Genomic DNA, 20,821 nt, shown 5'->3' with positions numbered 1-20,821 from the left:
CTCCAGCCTGAGGAAGGCAGGGCAGGAGTTTATCAGGCTGATCATGCCCCAACCCTTGGGCTCTGGTTTGTTGACCCCTTACCTTGGAACTGTAGGCTATTACAATGGCTCTCTAAATTCTGAAGAAATTACTTTCTTCTTCTTTTTTTTTTCTAAAATAAAAAGGAGCACAAGCCTTTTCATATTTGTATATAATGAATATCCATCAACTGAGAGCAAATGTCAATACTTCAAGAGCCTTAATTCTTCTGAAATAGAATTCAGAAGAATTTCTGAAATAGAAATTTCTCCTGAATTTTTCTATATTTCACCAGCCCTCCCCTTTCAAGCTACAAATATTCTCTTTAAAAATCTTTCAGATTGGGGCTGGAGAGATGGTTCAGTGGTTAAGAGTACTCTGACTGCTGTTCCAGAGGTCTTGAGTTCAATTCCCAGCAACCACATGGTGGCTCACAGCCATCTCTAATGGGAACTGATGCTCTCTTCTGTCATACAGGCACACATGCAATATGTATATATAAATAAATGTACATACAAATGTTCATATGTATATATAAATAAATCTTTTTTAAAAAATATTTCAGATTGTCAGAGACTTAAATAGATATTCTATTTTTCTGTAGCTCGTTTATAAAAGTTCAATAGCCCTTAGTCAAAGCAGTGTTCTCTGTAAGGCAGTGGGCTGCTTTGTAATTTAACTGTGCACAGAAATCTCACTTAGAAAAGTCATTCTTATTATAGCCCATCTTCCTAGCAGATGCTTCACCAGATGTAAAGGGCCATCCGTGTTTGATGTCTTATAAGTGGCATTTAGAATACCTTTCCTTATTCAAGGAAAGCGTAGCATTTTTTTTTAAACCCTGCACTATTTTTAAGTCTGAGTCTGGGTGTACATTTTAGAATTTATTTGGATCTAAATACCGCAAGCCACGATATATAAAACACAATAAGGCGATGTGGCATTTTTCAGAGAGGAGGGGCATATTGCAAGCCAAGCCACGCCTTGCAGATACACTCATGAACTAAAATGTCATGTCTTTCTTCTCAGAGCTGTGTGCATGAGTCTGGACACCAACCAATGGTATAAAGGTTTTGAGATGCATTGGTACATTGGAATATAATAAGATACAGTTAAGTAAAAATTCAAAGCTAAAAAAAAAATTACAGTTAGACTGGACAGACTGAAAACGGGACTACTAATACAAATATATTAGCTAGATGACTCCCCAAGGATCCAAGCTGGAATTGCCACCTCCCTCTGTTTCACAGGTTCTTTCTGGGTTCTTCCCTATTCCACTCTTGCTATCAAACTACCCCTGTGGAAACCTAGGACCCCACCATATCAAAAGGGGAGCAAAATCATCAAGAAAGAGGTAGGGAGAGCTCTAGGCCTGTTCACTCCACTCCACAGGTGCTGCCTTCCATGCAGACAGCGCCACTCATACGTCACGTGGGTTTGGGGTCTACCTTTCTGTTTTGTTTTGTTTACGCTACTCTGTTATCCCCAGGGACACGTTCTCTGCCTTTTAGAATTTCACCTCCTAATATTAGCTCAAGACCTCTTCTCATGGGAATTGAGAGTATTGCCAAGGTCAGATGCAGTGAGCGTATGAAGCACACTGCAATTCCCTTTCCGCAGGTGATGAGTCCTCGTAACAGATATGCAGTGGGCGTGATCGTCCAGGGTAATAAGTGTAAGCTCCAGCCCTGAGGAAGAGCCAGTGGCGCAAGCGGGAGCGGTTCTCTGGGATTCTGACCTTCGGGTCTGTGCTGTAAGCCGTGGCCTCCGAGGACTGCCATGGCCTTGTTGCGCTAGGGTGACTCCTACAAGATTGGGCAATGCCATCTGGCATGAGAAACGCTGGGAGGAGGAGGAAGCTGGGAAAGAAGGGTTGAAGGGGGAGGAATGGAAAAGAAAGGAAAGATTGATGTGAGTGTTGACAAAAAGAATAGCTCTGGGAGGGTCTGGTCTAAATGAGTTCCTGAAAGTGAAGTAAATATGTAAGAAGGAAGGTAGACAGTGAAGATTAGCCATCATGGGACAGGGGAGGCAGAAAGCCACGGAGGGGGAAAATAACACTGACACAGGGAAAGCGTGACACAGATACTGCCCAATCAACAAAGAAAAAGGAAGACAGGGGTCAGGGGGAGATGTGTGGAAGCAATTCCACCATAAATAAAAAAAATAATAATTCAAAATAGAGTACATACCCAAATCCTGTAAAACTTCCAGAAGAGAAACCCTTAGTAACCATGGGTTTGGACAGCGGAGTTCTTAAATATGACACAGAGATCATAAACCATCAAGAGGAATGGGGTGCAGATGCGGCTGAGCTGGTAGAAGACTTAACCTAGCATGAATGTCTCGTTCCCAGCAATGCATGCACCAGGCGAAGTGCATACTTGTAATCCCAGCCCTGGGGAGATGGAGGCAGGAGGATTGGGAATGCAAGGCTAGACTGGGCTGCAGAGAAAGTTCAAGGCTAGTCTGAGTTGCACAAGAGTGAGAAGAGATCGGGGAGGAGGGACAAGGGGGAAACATAATGACAGTAAAACGGTAGTCACCGAAGCTGTCAGTCTCATCTGGCAATAAACAAAGGAAATCGAGCTCAAAGTGAAGAAATGAATTTAGATTAGACTGGGAAATAGTCTCCCATTGGACTAGGTTATTGCGGGGGAGGGGAGAAGTTTGGGCATCTCTACGCCTGGAAATCAGATACAAAAAAGGTCAAAGTCTGGTTTCTTTACTCCGGTTGCTGGGAAGGAGGCTAGAGCATCTGGAAGAGGATCAAATGCTTTCGTCCCAGTCAGCCCTCAGATTATCTCCCTGAAGCTCGGAGGCGGATGTGGTTCATCACTACTTCCTGAAAGCCTCATCCATCTTCACTAAGACCCGGGAACAGGGGCAGGTAGCAGTTTATGCCTTTTGTGCACATTTATGCCTTTTGCAGCCTCGGGCTGCACGGTACTTCATTTACAGAGTGGGGGAATGAAACTCCAAACCTCATCGCTTCTCATCTACTTCTCGGTACTTCATAAACATCAAACTTGTGTCTTGCTATAAAGCAATTGTGTCATCTCACACAGCCATTTCTGCAAAAAAGAAAAAACATCACTTATTCATTGATGCTGTGTGCAACCATTTAAGCCTGGGCATAATATGGGAAGGGGGCCATGGGAATTTGAGACGTGTATGTAGCAGTGAGTGTTACATGCATGAGGCACGTATGTAACAGTACGAAATTCAGAAAATGCAGACGCTCAGAAAAGAACAGCCTTAGTAATTGAAGTACCTGTAAATATCACCAGCTAATAAAACAGTGGCAATGCTGGCTGTAGGCTATTGGCCCCAACTGCCAATTGATCCTGGCATGGTCTAGTAGTATCTCCAACTTACATGCCAGGAGATGGAGGCTTGAAGGCTCATAGTCAGTGTCAGAACTAGGAGTCAATCTAAGTCCATTTGGCCTCTTCAACCAAGCCCTAAACAGTATGCGGCTTTTGTAGGCACATAGTCAGAACCACTCTCGGAGCTGTTCCCAGAAGCCTTGCAATCCAGAGAGGCTAGCTTACTGGTGGGGTGAGGTGGGGTGGGAGAATGAGGTGGGGTGGAGGGCTTGCTAATGGCAGACTTGGAGAAGACAAGAAGTGTGTGGGCCACCAGAAGCCACTACTAGGAATCCTGCAGTTTCAGGGCCTTTGCTGGGTGGCCTGAGTCCTCCTTCTCTCAGGCAAGTCAGCGGTCCAGGCTTCTGATCTGGAGACTAATCCATCTCAATCTGGATGGCAATGAAACCTGGAGCAGTCCTGCTTCCTATCGACACCTAACGCGGCCCCAGCTGAAATCTTCCCAGGGCACCAGGCTGCTAACCACTCAGCCAGAAAGCCTGCCTGTGTTTCTTGCTATCTTCACCCAATTCCTCACGAAAATGCCTTCCCACCTCCACGCAGGGGATCTGCCCAGCTATGACGGTGGCTGTAAATCAGTCCTTTTTTAAGTACAGAATTCACTGGCGGGGCCACAATCCTCTCAAAGACGCTTCTGCACTGATTTGAAAACATGCTAGAATTTTTTTTTTTTTCAAATTTTAGAGAATTCCAAAATTGCATAAATTTTTATTCTTTCATACAAGGAAAGACTTTTAAATCAATCAGTAAAGTAGGTCTCATGGTTATTAAAATGTGTTGTTTGATGAGCCATAATAAGTGTGTTGATTTGTTTCCTTAGACTTCATATCCTCTAGTTGTGACTTCTACATATCCAGATGGTGCCTGGCAGCTATCTAAGCCTGAGACCTTAGGCTGGCAGAGAGGTGGGATGGAGTAAACTATTGTTCGGTTATGGCTGTTCATGTAAACAGACACACATTGTTGAGTACTTAGGTCTTAGCTTTTATTTTTATTTGTTGTCATTAATTTTTTCCATCTAGCAGAAGTGGAAATGGGTGTAGGAAGTGAACTGTGGGGTGATGCCAAAACCATTTGAAAACCACCCGTCTCCTGGGATAGTCTCCCAGAGAAGTCAGCTCCTTGGTGGGGTCTCACAGCTGTTGGCCTCTGCCCCGTCCTGCTTTGTGTAACTCGAGCTGGCCCCTCAACCTCGGGGATTTCTGTGGGTTGAAAGAGTTGGATTAAGTAACTCCCACATCCATATGGAGCCTTCTGACACTTGTTGGCGTATCTAGCTCAGAGCAACGGCATGCGGGTGTCACCCCGCTCTGTCACGAGCCTATGAACTGGGCTTAGGAACCGGCTGTGTTCCTGTGTTCTGTATTGACATGGTGGCCATTTGGAATCTCTGAGAGTGGCTCTCAAGCATACTGAGGACCAAACCATCTCTCTGGGTCTACTCAGAGGGCTTCTGCCAGGAGTGCTGCTGGGATGTAGGAAAACAGCCTATATGACTGACGGAGGGACTCAGGACAGACACTGGTCATCGTGGGCGGCCTAAGAAGTGGGCTAGCACTATTGCGCCCACCATTCCCAGTTCATTTCCCTGTAAGTGACCACACAGGAAGACCGGTGTGTCTCCCTGAGGAGGGGACACGGTGCACTGATGCGCCTTGAAGCAGACTGTCATGCATGCATGCAGCCTCCTTCTCTTTGCCCTTTGCCTAGGTGCCAGCTAAAGCCAGTAGCAAGATAGTTGCCTCCTGGCATTTGCGTGAAAACACATGTTGCTCTGCCTTTCTAAGCAACAAACATGTTCGTCAGAAAGGTTCAGACAGTCCAACTCATTTGAGTGCAGAGAAGAGCCTGATGCTTCCTGGGAAATGGGCTCATCTTCCCTTCTTCCTCGTATCCACTCCCCCTTCCCTGCCTGCCAGTCATTTTCATAGTGACCATAAAGTTGGCCTGTTGACTTTATAGTCAACTTGACTTGGGAAAATCTCAAGCCTTCTATCCCCAGGTCCTTTAAGTTAGCTCTGCCTAAATGCCTGTCTTTCTCTTCATCTATGAATAGCAGCAGCGCTCCGTGGCTTTTCCATGTCAGCTTTTGGTTCATCACAAGCCAGGGGCAGACCTCCCCTGACACTCCTTTCCTTCCCCAGAGTACCACCTGCACCTCAGAGGGCAGATGCAGTGAACCGTGGGAAATTTCTCTAGCCAGATTCTGCGAATGATGGGCAGAGAGAGACCTAAGAGAAAGTTCCTTTAGTCACCAGTGTGACCCTAACAGTGACCCTGGTCATGTAGACCATCTAGGCAGCCTTTCTCCCTATGGCAGAGGTGGCTCTGCCTCCTGCTTCCCGTGCCAGCTGGCTCAGAGTTATCCCTGGGCAGCCAGCTGTTGGGAGAGCTCTAGGGAGGTGCCTCCTGTGTGTGCATTCTAGAGGGAAATGCACACGTGTGACCATATTGACAGTTTGCAGGGAGGCTCGTATATAGACGGTGATAATCCCCACCCTCAGCTGTCCCATGGCAAATGCTAGTTCCCCTGCTTTAGATAGAAAGAAATTAAGGCTCCTCTTCACCAGAGGCCCCAGACTGTCTGGAAGAAAACACACAGCTGAATCCCTGTGCTTCCCCATGCGGGGCTCAGGATTGCTGCTGGGGAAGCAGTGCTTTCTTTGTGTGCCTGTCCCAGGCCCAGCTTACACCTGCTGTGAGCATGTTGCAAGTGTCAGGGCTTAAGAGGGTGAGGCCCTAGGGCTCCTCTCTAAGTGGGCCTTGGTACACCCTCAGTCTTTGGGGGAAGACTCAAGGAGCAGCTGCCAGGACTCTGAGGCCCTTCCTGACTTACGATTCTACTTTGAGGGAAAGAGTTAAGGTCGATTAAATCAGGGAGGGAAGGGGGTGACACAGAGGTACTGGAGCAAGCAGGCTCCTCTGCTGGGAATACAGTATTCAGCATAAATAGCTCTGACCTCCTCCCAAGCCGGCTGCCCCTAGAGACAAGGATGCCTGCTATGTGTTGGGTACTTTGGCCACTTCACCTGTATTAACGACAGTCGACCTCACCCATCAGCCCTTGAGGCTTTGGAAGTCTGCCTCTTCCCCAAGGAGAGCTGAGGCGTGTTCTCCCAAAGGAGATTCTGGTCACCACTGCTGCTGCCACCACCGCCTTACGTGTTCCATAAATGTTATTTGCTGTAATGAAGGGAAGGTATCTCCGGATGTCTAAAGGGCTTGAAAACTAGTGAAATCCTGAAGTAGGGGTCACTCAGATTCTCCTGGGTTTTGTTGTTCACAGGGGGAGGGGGAAGATTTAGTTACTTTCGCTTACCAGTTCACCAAATATTGGAAATTTGTGTGCCAGAGAAGTTGATGGTTAAAGTGTCTGTTACCTAGGGTTATGCCAGATAAGTGAAGCAGTTTTGCAAAGCTCTTAGTTCTATGGCTGGCATGTAGAGATAAAACAGAAAACATTAATATTACCATCACCTACCCACCACTGAGTGTGTCGAGCTCCTGGTTGTATCCTGTGAGACTTGGAAGACTGCTGAGTTCATGAGGTTATTCATAAAATCCTTTCAGTTGGTGGGTACTTATAGAGGGGACGGTGCTACATCTACAGATACTTTTCTCTTCCTCAACCCCCCACTACTGCGTTCATCACTCGCTAGGAGAGCAGAGTTTCCCAGAGAACTTCTTTTTGTTCTCACAATCCAAAGCAGACTGATGTTTTCCCCCAACTCCAGGCTTCCACACTTACATCCAAACCTGAGATTAGGACACAGAGTATGACTTTGGCTGGAGGCTGAGAAAATAGGTCCACCAGTCCATCAGTTCTAGGAGACAGACTTGCCTGACCCAGCCTCTTCTGCACCAAGCCTTCATTTCCTGTCACTGCCATTTTTTCATCAGGAACATAGGTGACATGACTTAGCAAGGGTAACTAAGACTGTTTCCAGAAACATAAGTCTAAAAAGAAAAAAAAAATCACCCTATCCAAGGGGCTGTCATTTCTTAATTGTGAGATATCCTTTCACAGTTCTGAGCTTCATATAAAACACAAAGCCACCAACTTATGCTTTTACCTTCCCATAAAAACATGCCTTAGAGATGCTGGAAATAGCAGAGGGACCACTTGGATCTTTAAATTTGATCTATGAAAACTGCCACTGAAGTCAGCAAAACTCAGTTTCCTCGTGAACAAGGACATGCTGTGACAGTGTTTGAATGTGGAGGCTCTAACAACCATAAATGTAGATCTTCTCCTCCATTCTTTCCCTCAGCAACTTTGTGTCTGTGGTAGGTGCCCCGATTGCATTTGAACAAATACCATCCTCTGGGTTCCTCAGTAGGGATGAAGAAGGGTATTTGGAATTCAAGAAGGGTGTCTGACAATCCAACACTACCCTAGATCCTAAAGAATAAAGAAATGTAAAGGTTATAGACTATTGTTGATGTTTCCCAAATTTGTTTAGCGTAGGGAAATGGAATTAACAATTAAGTAGCTCCTGCCACAAATCTAATCTTCCTGTGATAGGGAGCAGGCTTCTTCATTCTATCTCTCTTTGGGCCTTCTTCTGGAATAAAAAAAACAAAAAACTAAGCCTCCTTGAGACTCCCCCGAAGTTCATACCAATTGCTCCATTTCCTGCCTTTGAAGGTCTGGGTTCATTCTCCGGCTGTCCTTCCTCGGTTATCTCTGTCCTAGACACTGAGAAGGAAATGGTTTGCCAGAGGATAGAGAATGCACTCAGAAGAAAAGCAAATGAGAGGCGGTGTGAGTCATGGTGGTTAAGGAATTAGAAAGTCTTGATTTGGCAGCCACTAATCCGTGCTGGAATCCCATGAGGCTCCCACCACCTGACCTTCATCTTTGAGCGATTTTCACATGATTACAAATCAAAGACCAAAAACTCGGATGTGTGAGGATCACCGTATCATGTCTCATGGTCCAGTGTCCGACTTGGAGGTCCCATTCCATTGGACAGGCAGAAAAGTGAATTGCTATCCTTAGACTGTTATGCAAGGTTTCAGGTGTTTCCAGGCATCATTTGGCACAGGTCGCTGTTGGGAAAACCATCTTCTTGTCTTAGTGGTTCCTTGGGCCCTCTCCAGGAAATGGGATTCTTTTACAAAGCCAAGACATATGGTCCTATGTGCCCAAATTAGGTAGGTTACCTAATTTGTCTGAGTCATCTAAAAGAACATATCTCCACAACTTCCTCTTTCCTAGGCAGACTAAGGCCATAGAGGTGGTCACAGAAGGCTCTTAGCTTTACTTGTTCCACTAAAATAAAAGAGACATAAACTGCTGTCAGAACCCACCAACCTCTGCTCCCTTGTCTCTGCAGCCCAGTGGGCTTTTTCCTCCTATAGGTGGAATAAGACCTGACCATACACCTGCTGCTCCAAGACATTCATGTCACATTGAGAAGCTCTTCCCTTGACTTTTTCTCCATTGCAGGGAAAGGCTAAAAGATGGAAGGAGGGGAGAAGCTAATAAAAGCAGTTTAGCACCTTGGGAGAATTAAAGGAAGAAATAAATGCGCAGGAAAGACAGCAGGTAACACCCATGCGCTTGGCAGAGGATCATCTGCTCAGAGACCCATCTCAATAGAGCGGTCGTTCTCAAACTTCCTAATGCGGTGATCCTTTAATACAGTTCATGTTATGGTGATACCCAACCATAAAATCATTTTTGTTGACACGTCATGACTGTAATTTTGCTACTGTTATGAACGGTAATGTAAATACCTGTGTTTTCCATGGTCCTGGGTGCCGCCCCCCCCCACCCCAGGGCCATTTAACCCCACACACACTTAGGAGTTGCCACACACAGGTCGACAACCTCTGCTCTAGACACTGGGAAACTCAGTTCTCTCTGAGAAGTATGTGAGGGATAAATTTAGTTTCACTAGATTTCTTAAGTAGGTGGGGCGAGGAAGTTTCTAAACGCTTTGGCAGTTGGATCCAGTCTTTGACAGCAGTTGTGGTTTTATCTTCCCACTCCTTTTGCCTTTTACAGAATGCTTCAGTTGGCATAGGGGTGGGGTAAAGAGAGCATTAGTGAGATTGCTTTATCTGAGGAATGAGACAGCTGCACTAAATGACTTCATCAGGATGCATCCCAGTGTGAGAGTGGAGAAGGGTTCTCTTGGGGTGTGCCACACCACGCTTCTCACCATAAAAGGGAAAACAGAGGAAGGTGGGGAGGCCCAAGGAACAAGAGGTGGCTGATCTCATTAAGTAGCCCTATTCTAGTCTGTATCTGGGAGCCTGACCAAAGCAGACCTCCCAGACATGTCTATGGCCCAAAATATGATCATGAGACTGATACGGTTTCAATACCAGCCCTAGGTCCATGCTGCCTTCATATAGTTCTTTCATTTGTAAAGAGTGGCTTGGAGTTTGTTAAGAAAGAAAAAAAAAAAAAGTACCCCAAAGAGCTGCCATTATCTGAGACTAAATGTCAGAAGAATAGCTTTCAGAGTAGATGTACCAGTGGAAAGGGAAGGTTGAAATGAGATGACCAGTAGCCAGATGATAGGGGCTCAGAAAGAAAACATGTCATATAAGAAGCCATCATAAGATGACAACATACTAGCATAAACAAAAAAGTACATGTTAGATAGATATGTAGACTTTTGCAACAGAATAAAGAGGCTAGAAATAAACTGTCTCATATATAGCTAGACACCAAATTACAACATAGAGAGAAGACAGTCTTCCCAACAAAAGCTGGGGATCCACATTCAGAAGACTCACTGTGTGCCATTCAAAAACCAACTCATAATGAATTGAACCTGACAATAAGACCCCAAACTAAAAATCCATGGGCTGGGGAGATAGCTCAGTGGTGAAGAGCACTGGCTGCTCTTCCAGGGGACCTGGATTTGATTCCTAGAACCTTCATGGCAGATAATAACCACCTGCAACTCCAGATCTAAATCCTCTTCTGTCATTTTTGAGGAGTACAAACATGTAGGATTCTTACATGCAAGCCAAACACCCATGTACATTAAATTAAAGTAGATTAAAATCTAAAAAATAATAAAACCCCTGGAAGAAAACACAGGATATGGAAGGCATAGGATTTGGCATCAATTGTTCATATATAACACAAAATGACAGGCCAAAAATATAAGAAATAAAACAAAAGAGTCTGCCTTAAGGTCAAGAACTACACACCCTAGAAAACAATGATCCATGGTAATTCACAGAGTAAAAGGCTTGTTTTGGGATTGGGCAAAAAAAAATACCACAAGTTACATGTGATAAGGGAGTAAGATTACCAATGTATAAAGAACTTCAGATCAACCAAATAACTTATTTTTTTAAATGGGTGAAGGATTTGAAAAGACATGTCCAAATAACCTACACAAATGGCCAATAAACACGTGAAAATATACCCAACATCACAAATCACTAGGGAAATTTAAATCAAAACCATGAGATGTCACCACATGTCCATGAGGTTGGTTAGGGAATGGTTAGAAACATACAGTGGAATATCACAAAGCCTTTAAAAGATTTTTTTTTTAAATAAAGCTGTCATGTGCTACAGCAAAGGTAAATTTTGAAAAGATTATACTGAGTTAAATAATGCATTTCCAAAGAACAAATGTCACGTCATTTCATTTATGTTAGTCAGTTTGTTTTTCATCACTGTGAAAAAAATAACCAGAGAGAAATAACTTAAAGGAGGAAGGTTTTATTTTGGCTCATGGTTTCAGGGCTTTCGTTCCATGCCAACATGTCTCTATTCCTTCTGGGTTCAAGCATAGTGAGGCAGATCATCATGGGTGCTCACTTTATGGTGGACAGAAGGCAGAAAAAAAATAGAGAAGTGCCTGGAATAAGTGTCTTCAAAGACACACCTCCACCTTCTAGCAGAACGTTAACTATGGACCACATCTATGGCATAATCTACTGATAAGGTTAGGTCCCCGTGGCAAAGCGTCACCAGCTATAGACCAAGCCATCTAGTCTTTGGGGTTGGGGTTGGGAGGCATCCGATATCCAAATAATCACACCACTATATGCAATATCTAAAGAAGTTAAAATTCACAGACTCAGAAGGCAGAGAAGTGGTTACCCAGGACTGGAAGAATCCATGTTTTATGGATTCTGTCTGTAATGTAAAATGAATTGTTCTAGAGATTCATGCACAACCATTATATATGCTACTAACCCGATAACTAAAAACTGAGCAAGATGATAAATTTAATGTCATATGTTTTATTACAATAAAAGAAGGGGTGATTTATGCTATTGTATAGCTCTAGCAAATCCATCTTTTAAAAAATTCTTCTCATATATTACATCCCAACTCTTCCCCCTCCCTCCACCTTTCCCAGTCTCTTACCACCTACCTTCCCTTTTCCCTAGATCTACTCCTCCTGTTTCCAGAAAAGAGCAAGACTCCCAGCGATACCAACTAAACACAGCATCATTTATTACAATAAGACTAGGCACATACCCTTATATCAAGGCTGAACAAGGCAAACCAGTAGGAAGGAAAGGGTCCCAAGAGCGAGCAATCCCTAGGGATTGTCTGAGACAATTCCTACTGCCAGTATCAGGAGTCCCACAAGAACGCCAAGCTGGACAACCGTAACATATATGCAGAGGACCTAGCTTAGACCCCTACAGGCTCCCTGATTGTGAGTTCATTCTCTGTGATCCCCTATGAGCCCTGGTTAGTACACTCATTCTGTACACCCGTCTTTCTTCTAAGAGTTTTTCCTGCAAGGCTAGCCAAACCATGGTGCAGAGCAGAACCAGGATTCTATCTGGTGGCCCTTGTCCTGAAACCTAGCAGGTCAGAAGCTACCTTGTAAGCCTCTTGTCAATCCACAGTGTGTTCCTGGATGGGTAGAACCCGACTTAAAACTATTTCTCCTTACACATATGGCCTCTGGGAACACACACCCATTCCCACGTTTATCCTCATCTCACTGGCACCATTTCCTCAATTCTCAGTTCTAAATTGGAGGTGCCTCATGTTAAATAAAGGACCAACCATCTAACACCTGTGGATACCCTGGTGTTTGTGGAGGTTGTATAGTATGACAGGTCCCAGGAAACTGTGTGTGTGTGGGGGGGTGTATAAATATATATGATATATATGAGAGTTTCATGCATGAGTACTATATTTACATCAGGGCTAATCATTTTGCACACATCATCTAGTTTTACCTTCTTAAGGACTCTGAATATCAGGCAGCTAGCTGTCAGTCACGCTGTACGAATGAGGAAACTGAGGCCCAGAAGCTGAGGAGCTTCACCAGGATGACAATGACAGCAGTACTATGTGGTCATCTGTATGATACCCACAAACCACAGTATCATTGCCTTGTCAGCGATGAGGGGGAGGAGGAGGAGGAGGAGGAGAACATGGCTCCATGAACCGGGGGCAAGCCCACCTCTTCAGTGTTTCTAAAATAGCCCGAAGTCAGCATCTGTGCCAGCCTTTCCATACCCTGCACTCCCCATTCCACACACCCACAGTTTAATTTGTCCTTGCAAAAGAGCAGACCTCCTTTCTGACTCACTCACTTCCTCTACTGACTACGTACAGGTCAAATGAGACTGATGGTCGCCACCATTCCGTACAGGGGAGGATGCTGGGTGAAGGTAGCAGTCTACACAGTTCTGATTCCTGGCCCTGCCTGGCGTCACTCAGAGTCACACAGGTGCATTGCAGGGCACACAGCCTCCCTAGATCAGCCAAGGGTCAAGTTGCAGCAAGATGAGCTTGTCTGGTTGGGCTTGTTCTGGATCTGAAAGATGAGTATGCTACACTGAACACTGGCTGTCTGCTCCTGGATTATGCTCAAGGATTCTGTCCTTCTTTGTTTGAGACAGGGTCACTGGCCTGGAACTCACTGAGTTGGCTACAGGGTGGCCACAGGGATGGTCCTGTCTCTGCCTTCTCAATGCTGTGACTACAAAGCATGGGGCATCACGTTTTTCGATTGTCTGCTTGTTTGTTTGGTTTTTTTTTTAATGATTTATTTATTTATTCTTATCTTATGTACATTGGTATTTTGCCTGCATGTCTGTCTGTCTGAAGGTGTCAGGTCCTCGGGAACTGGAATTACAGACAGTTGTGAACTGCCATGTGGGAGCTCAGACTTGAACCCAAATCCTCTGGAAGAGCAGCAAATGCTTTTTAAGCACTGAGCCACCTCCTCTCCAGCCCGTTTGCTTGTTTTGAGACTGGGTCACACTATATAGCCGTGGCTGGCCCTGAACTCACAATGTAAACCAAGCTGGCTTTGAACTCAGAGATCTGCCTACCTCTGCCTCTAGAGTGCTGGTATTAAAGGCATGAAGTGCTGGGTCTGGCACATTTTGTTTGTTTTGATTTTTAACATGGGTTCTATGGATCTGACTTAGGTTTCCATGCCTCCAGGACAAGCACTTGACCAGCTGAGCTGTCCTTTTAAGTTTTTCATGACTCTTTTTAAAAAGGGTTTTAAGTCCAGTGAGATGGCTTAGTGGGTAAAACTTATGCTTGCTTCATAAGCCTGGCAACCTGAGTTCCATTCCCAGAAGCCACAGTGAAAAGAGAGAACTGACTCCAATGTGTTGTCCTTGGTTGTGCCATAGGACTTGAACACACACACACTCACACACACACACAAATAATAATAAGTAAAATTTAAATAAGTTAAAATTAATAGGAAGGGGATTTTAAAAAGCAATTTCTTGTGTGTGAAAGTATTTGTGAGAAATTCAAACATTCCTTCAAGTGCGGGTTGAATGTCACTTTCTTTACTTGACACCAACTTAGCATTTGTACTTTCACTGAAAAACTTTGTACAATACAGTTCTATTGCCTTTGGGATGGCCTGTCTGTCCTTTCAGCTGTGCATACTTGCCAAGGAACGTTGGGAGGAAAACGAGAGGTCCTTCAGAGGGGCTACTTGGGAGTAATCCGTGGTCTCCTTTTTTTTCTATGTTGCTTAATTATTTTTTTTTTCAAACGATGAGCTTGGATATAATAAGACCATTCTAAAATTAAGACTAACAGCAAATACGTTTCAGAAAAGCAAACAGGACTGTATTTCCCTGCTTCTGGCTCTTTTGGCAGTTTTCTCAGCCACCGCTCCCCACCCCCACCCTCAAGCTCCTCCCTTCTGCCAGGACCCCTGCAGGGGACTGGGCTGGCAGGCTTCCCCACTCGGTCTCTCTGGTGGTGGTTTGCAGCCTGGTAAACAGTGAATTCTCGAAGAGGCCGGTAAATGTCAGGCCCTGGAAGGTCCGGGTGTGTTTGTCGGGTGCCGTGACTTCCTCCCCATGTGTTTGTGATAAAAATCAGAGATGAAACTGGCTTGGGCTAGTTCCTACAAGTTTTCCTAGGAGCCTCAGACAGCCGTCTGAATGGCTGTGGACTCGGCTACCCTCGCGCTTCTCTGAGTTCTTAGGGAAAGCAGTGCCGTGTGCTACTCAAGTTTGTTTTAGGAGTACTCGCTTTATTTTGAGTGAATAAAATGAGAACTCGGTTAGAAAAGCCATTCCAGAAATAAAGCCAGCTATTCAGGGCAGGGCTTCGGGGCGAATCCTTTCCCTTCTCTATGGGGGAAAATTCTGTTTACTTTTTTTGAAGAGTCAACAGCAGCTCTGCCATCAAAAAGAAGCAGCCGGTTTAGTTTGGGAGGGGGGAGATGGGTGCTCTCGGGGGACAGGGGACTAAAGGCCAGGCTGTGCAAGCTTCAGTTTTGATTTAAGGATTCCCTTTCTATGTGTTAATATTCTTGGAGAAGTTTTTCTAAATAAAGAATTAATCTAGCCTTTTCTGTTACCTAATACCCCAATGGTTAGAATGTTTATTAAAGGGGAATAGGGCCTGCGCTGATCGTTTTACTGAGTAAAGTAATGTGATCAGAAGAGAGTGCCTGGTCCACTAGGAAGGGAAAAAAGTACTGTGTGGTGTGTGTGTGCACGCACACAGATATCTTCATGAGGTCCTGAGAAGGACATTCAGTGTCCTGCTTTTCCACTCTCCACCATGTTCCACAGGACAGGGCCATTTCCTGAATCTGGAACTGTCTGGTGGCCAGCAAGCCCCAGTGACCTTCCTGTCTGTGCCGATCTCTCCTGCCCTGGAATTGCAGAAGTGTGTGAGCACGCTCTGCTTCTGTGTCTGAATGTTTTCCTGCATATAAGTCTGTGCACCACACGCACGGCTGACGCCTGCCGAAGCCAGAAGAGAGCATCAGGTTAGCATTAGAGCTGGAGTTCCCAGACACACCAGGTGTGTGCCAGGAACCAAACTCCACTCCTCTGTAAGAGCAGCCAGTGCTCTTAACCACTGAGCCATCTCTTCAGACAAACTTTATAGTCCTTAATGCAAAACTTTAAAGCCAGCAGGTGTCTTTTTTTTTTTTTTTTTTTTTTTTTTTTTTTAACAAAGCCCAAAAGAGAAGAGGCAAGATCTGGCAGAGGTTACTCTGCAGGCTTTAGGAGTTAACTGGTTTTAGAATGCAGCCTCCTTCTACAAAATTGTCCTGCCACGTCTTAAAGGAAGACCTCCCAAGAACGCCACACTGCTTTCCTGAAGGAAATGCACAAAGCACACCTCAGTGTAAATGCTTTCCTGCAGATGGGCCTGGGTGAGCAAAGGTCCTCTCCGTGTAACACCTGCCTCGAGTGTATGTCTTGGCATGCCATCTAGCCCCGTTGGGCTTGGGTGATCCCAGCTGCCTTACTGTCCTGAGGCTAGGAGGATGAAATGAGTCAGGAAGAGTGCCTGCAACATGGCACAATACTATGTACTGAATGGACATTTGTGTCGGTATGTGCTGCCGCATACAAGCTGCACACCTGCCTGGAGAAGAAACTGTTTAAAGGCCACACATAGGAGCTAGGAAGCTCCCTTCAGGTTTGCACCAGGCTGTTTGGGGACACACCACGAGACATCTGCTCGGGTGGTGGTGCTCAGACGCAGAGCATCCTGGTCCTGGCATCTGTGCCCTGGGGAGAAAGTCTTGACTGTGGGCCAGATTCTGGTTTGTCACTAGGCCTGAGCCAGCGCGCTCAGGCATGTGTGGTCACACCACAGTGACCCGGAGTGTCGCAGGGCCCTGTGGGCATGATGGCTTGTGTGGGAAGGTCTTGCGGAGCTATGATGGTTTTCAGCCAGAATCCCTGGCTTATTTCTCTTAGGCGGCGGTTCCCAACCTTCCTGATGCTGTGACCCTTTAGTACACTTCCTCATGTCGTGGTGACCCTTCAACCCTAAAATTATTCTTGTTGCTACTTTATAACTGTCATTTTGCTTGTTGTGAATTGTAATGTAAGCATCTAATATTCAGGGTATCTGATATGCAGCCCCTGTGGAAGGTAGTTTGATGCACACACATACACACACCGTTCCCCACAGGTTGAGAACCACTGTCTTATATATAGCCTTTGTTAGTTCTTAAGTGACTCAGAAAACTTAGAATAAACTTGGGTGCTGTGGTCCTCAGGCAGCAAATTCTCCCTCTGATCTTCAAATCCTGCCCTCATTTCACCTGCTTCTCTCTCTCTCTCTCTTTTTCTAAGGTACATCATAGAAAGTCAAATCTTAAACCCTTTGACCCAGGCTAGAGATGTAGGCTGGTTTGTAGAGTACCTGCTTGTACAGAAAGTGCTAGCACAGAAAATCCCAGCACTTGGGGGGGGGGGTAGAAGCAGGAGATCATAAGTGCAAAGTCACCCTAGATATAGAGTAAGTTTGAGAACAGAGGCATGAGACCCTATTTCAAATTCACCCCGTGAATTTCATGTGGTCATCAACTTAGAGCGGTTTAACCATTACCCACTCTTTTCCTTGCCGAAAGGTTAGCCACAGGGGAAAGGGGTGCCTCCCCTAATCATTTTCATGAGCTACACAAAATGTTGGCTTCGTAGTCGTCTTCACAAGTGACCCTCAGGCTCCTTGGCCGCCTTAGCGCATGGATCGGAAGCTGTCAGCTCAGACGCATGCGCACTGTGAACAGTCTAGTGCGGTCCGTCCTCCCGTCCTCCAGATGCCTGCCAAGGAAGCCCCTTCTACTCAGCTTAAGTGTGGGACCACTAACGCTGAAACAGCAGAATGCTTAGTCTGTACCCTGAGTCTAGGGTGATGCTGCCCTCCCCAACTCATTCATCCAGTCATTAATCTAGGTCTAGATGTGGCACTGGGGGTTGAATCTCGTGCTAAAATGCTAGCACTGCTGTCACTTCGGGAAGGAATATGTAATTTCCCTGTCAGCGTGGTTTTAAGCTTCTCTTTCCGTGGGCCATGAGATGTTAAAGAAAAGATATGTGGTTATGAGCCTCCTTGAAACTTGTGCAATTGACACAGCATGAAAATGTACCATTTAACCTTTAATCATCTTAGCAGAGGAACAAAGTCTATTTTTGATGCTTATGAATGAGGAATGGCACTAAATTGGGTGTGAGGCAAGGCTGTGGGTTTCAGGGAGAAAAGCCTCCCTCAAAAAAACAAAACGAAACCCCAACCTACCCGTCTCCATATGACTTGGGATGTCCGCTAGGAGTCAGTTCAGAAAGGGAATGTGCTGGGCCTGTGGGCTTGGGTTAGAACCTAAATAAAGAAAGAGAGGAAGTAAAGATGGAGAGGCCCATGGTGACCACACTGGCCACTGGATATACTCTCAGACACGTGGCCCCTGAATTCCCGTGATGTTGAAGAAGCCTGATAAAGACAACATAGGTCTTTCCTATGCCTCCCAGATGCTTACGGAGCTGATCCGTGCTCAGTGGTAAATGATGTCATCCTTGGAGAGCTCCGGCTAGATGAGAGTGACCAGCCTCCATGCACTTGTCATTGCCAGACGCGGAGCTCCTCAGGAATATGACTTTAATCCTGCCATCAGTACGTGCTCTGCCTCCCCTTCAATGGTAAGGAAGAGGAGCTCAGAGAGGCTGGTCACCCGCCCATGCCCAGTATCTCCTCACTGCAAGAGCTGGGATTTGAGCCCAGAGATAGTTGGACTTCAGGCCTTGTGCTTCCCGTAACCACCATGCTCTTAAATTGAGTTTTGGCCTAATGAAAACTGATGAGTGTAAAATCCAGACAGTTGGAATTTAAAGAAAAGATTCTTTGTCTCACTGGCTCATCAGGGGGCTTTGGGAAAGTGCCCTCATCTTGGTTTCCAGTCTATGAAAGAAGGAGCCTGAGCTAGGGAAACAATTCAGTGGCTAGAGTGCTGGCCTAGCACACAAGAAGGCCTGAATTCAGTTCCAAACACCACATAAACCGAGGGTTATTCCCCAAGCAGAAAAGCTCAGCATTTGAGAGGAAGATGCAAGAGGATAGGAAGGTCCAGGTTGGGGCCAGTCTGCACTATGTGAGAACAGATCTGCATTCTAAACGCACATATATACACACACACTTAGTAATCTTATTTTTGGAAATTTAGTCTTAAAAAACTATCTAAAGCAAGGCGTGGTGGTACATGCCTTTAATCCAGTACTCAGGAGGCAGAGGCAGGTGGATATCTGTGAATTTGAGGCTGGCCTGGTCAACAAAGTAAGTCCAAGACAGCCAGGGCTTTGCTACACAGAGAAACCTTGTGTGGGGGTGGGGGAAGAAAAAAAAAAAGAAAGTATCTAAAATCAGGAAATTAAGACATTCACTACATATTTACAACAGCATAATATTTCAAATGGCCACTTCTTGAGTTCTTGGCTAAGTTCAAGTGTATCTTCCCACACATACATCAACACATCCCTATAGAAATGACAGTTACTAAAAATTAAAATTTTAGAAGCCACAAAACAACATAATATGCTTACATAAAGGCAAAAGCCAAATATATATAATTTAAAAAATGTTTTGGGTTTTTTTTTTTATTTCTATTCAGTTTTTCCACTGTTTCTTCCTTTTTCACTCCATCCTACTCTGCTTTCAATCTCTGAGTGCCTTCGGCATGCCTCTTTCCTGTCTGCCGCTTTGCCCACTGCTCTCAGCGTAGAGTCCTGTTTGTTATGCATCTTCCTGCCTCTGTCCTGTTCCAGGAGCCCGCTTCAGTCAGAGCGGTAGTTTCAGAACTCCACCATCCCCTGGGGGAATGATTTGGTTTTGTTCTTGCCCAGACCCCAAATACGTCAACTATCTTGGGTACACAGTACATTATTTTTTTAAAGCACTTTTCAGAGAGGATGGTTGACTTTGAATTATGAATCTTCGTTTCTACAGGAAACGCAGTTCTCTAGTGACAACCAACACTATCTCTCAGGCCCCAGGGACCCTGATTCCAGAAACCCTTCCTAATTCCATACCACCTGCAGCCTTGGGTTTAGCTTTTGAGTCCCTCCCTTTCCTGTCCTTGAACTCTGCTGTGTATTAAAAAATAACTCATGCTTACTCATTGTTTCCATGTTTGCGGTGGGACATTTAACCTGCCATATTGATGAGAAATACTTTCCCATTTACCAAAGAGTTTGAAAATATATCTGAATATGATCAGAAACTGAAAGAGACTTTGAACGTGTTTGTTTTGGGTGAAGACACTAGGTTTACAGCCACATATTCTGTGTTGTCATTCTGTCATCTTAAAATGATACTTACAGTGATTGGAGCCATCGTATTCCTACCTGCTGCGTTTTGTTCTAGAATGCATACACTGCAGCTGCCATTAATGGGACTGATTTTTGTACATCAGCAGAAGATGCACACAAAATCATATCTAAGAATTCAAGTCATCTCATGTCTGTTAACTGCTTTGGAAACTTCATCATTTTCCTGGGAAAGGTAAGCTGTCTTGACTAAATAGATACCAGAAGCTGGAAGTCTACAAATTAGATACTATTGAGGCTGTGTTTTGTTCGTCTGGATTAGCTGCCTTGCTTCATTACCTCATTTATTCCCCCAAACTGGGAGGCTTTCTGTTTTGCAGATGAAACTAAGGTTTCATGTTTCTAGGGTCCCAGAACAGGTAGAGTTGCTATTTTAATCTTAAATCCATCTTCCTTGCCTCTGACGAATTCCATTTTGGTCCCTGATTTTGTTTGTCCAAAATGTTCTAGTAACCTTAGAAGTGAGCAAGCTATGTGGATTAATTTTTGGTCCTGAAGCACAGAAGTAGCATTGATTTCATTAATTTGTTCATTATTTAAGGGCAGTAAGTCTATAAAATGAAGTCTGAAAGCCACTTGTGGTGGTACAGGCCTTTAATCCCAGCACTCGGGAGGCAGAGGCAGGTGGATCTCTGAGGCCAGCATGGTCTACATAATGAGTTCCAGGGTAGCCAGGGCCACATAGTGAGTCCTGTCTCAAAAAGGAAAGAAAAAAGGAAGGAAGGAAGGAAGGAAGGAAGGAAGGAAGGAAGGAAGGAAGGAAGGAAGGAAGGAAGGAAGGAAGTGAGCAATCTGAACAGAGCCAATTGTTTTTCTAATGTCACTTGACTATCTTTTAAAACTGTCT

General features: G+C 45.0%; 1 protein-coding gene across 3 annotated transcripts in view; it reads left to right on the top strand.

Moving 5' to 3' along the window:
- Slc44a3 (solute carrier family 44 member 3) overlaps positions 1-20,821 on the top strand; it is a 72,709-nt gene that overhangs the window by 47,919 nt on the left and 3,969 nt on the right. For all 3 annotated transcript variants that reach the window (XM_055628313.1, XM_055628311.1, XM_055628310.1), the window contains one exon: positions 20,012-20,149. In XM_055628313.1, coding sequence (XP_055484288.1) covers positions 20,012-20,149 — 138 coding nt within the window. The remainder of the gene's footprint in view (positions 1-20,011; positions 20,150-20,821) is intronic.

This window comes from Psammomys obesus, unplaced genomic scaffold (genome assembly GCF_907164565.1).
Source record: "Psammomys obesus unplaced genomic scaffold, mPsaObe1.curated_primary_1811, whole genome shotgun sequence".
Classification (NCBI taxonomy): domain Eukaryota; kingdom Metazoa; phylum Chordata; class Mammalia; order Rodentia; family Muridae; genus Psammomys; species Psammomys obesus.
Note: the sequence above shows the minus strand (reverse complement) of the source record. Positions and strands in the feature narration are given on the sequence as shown.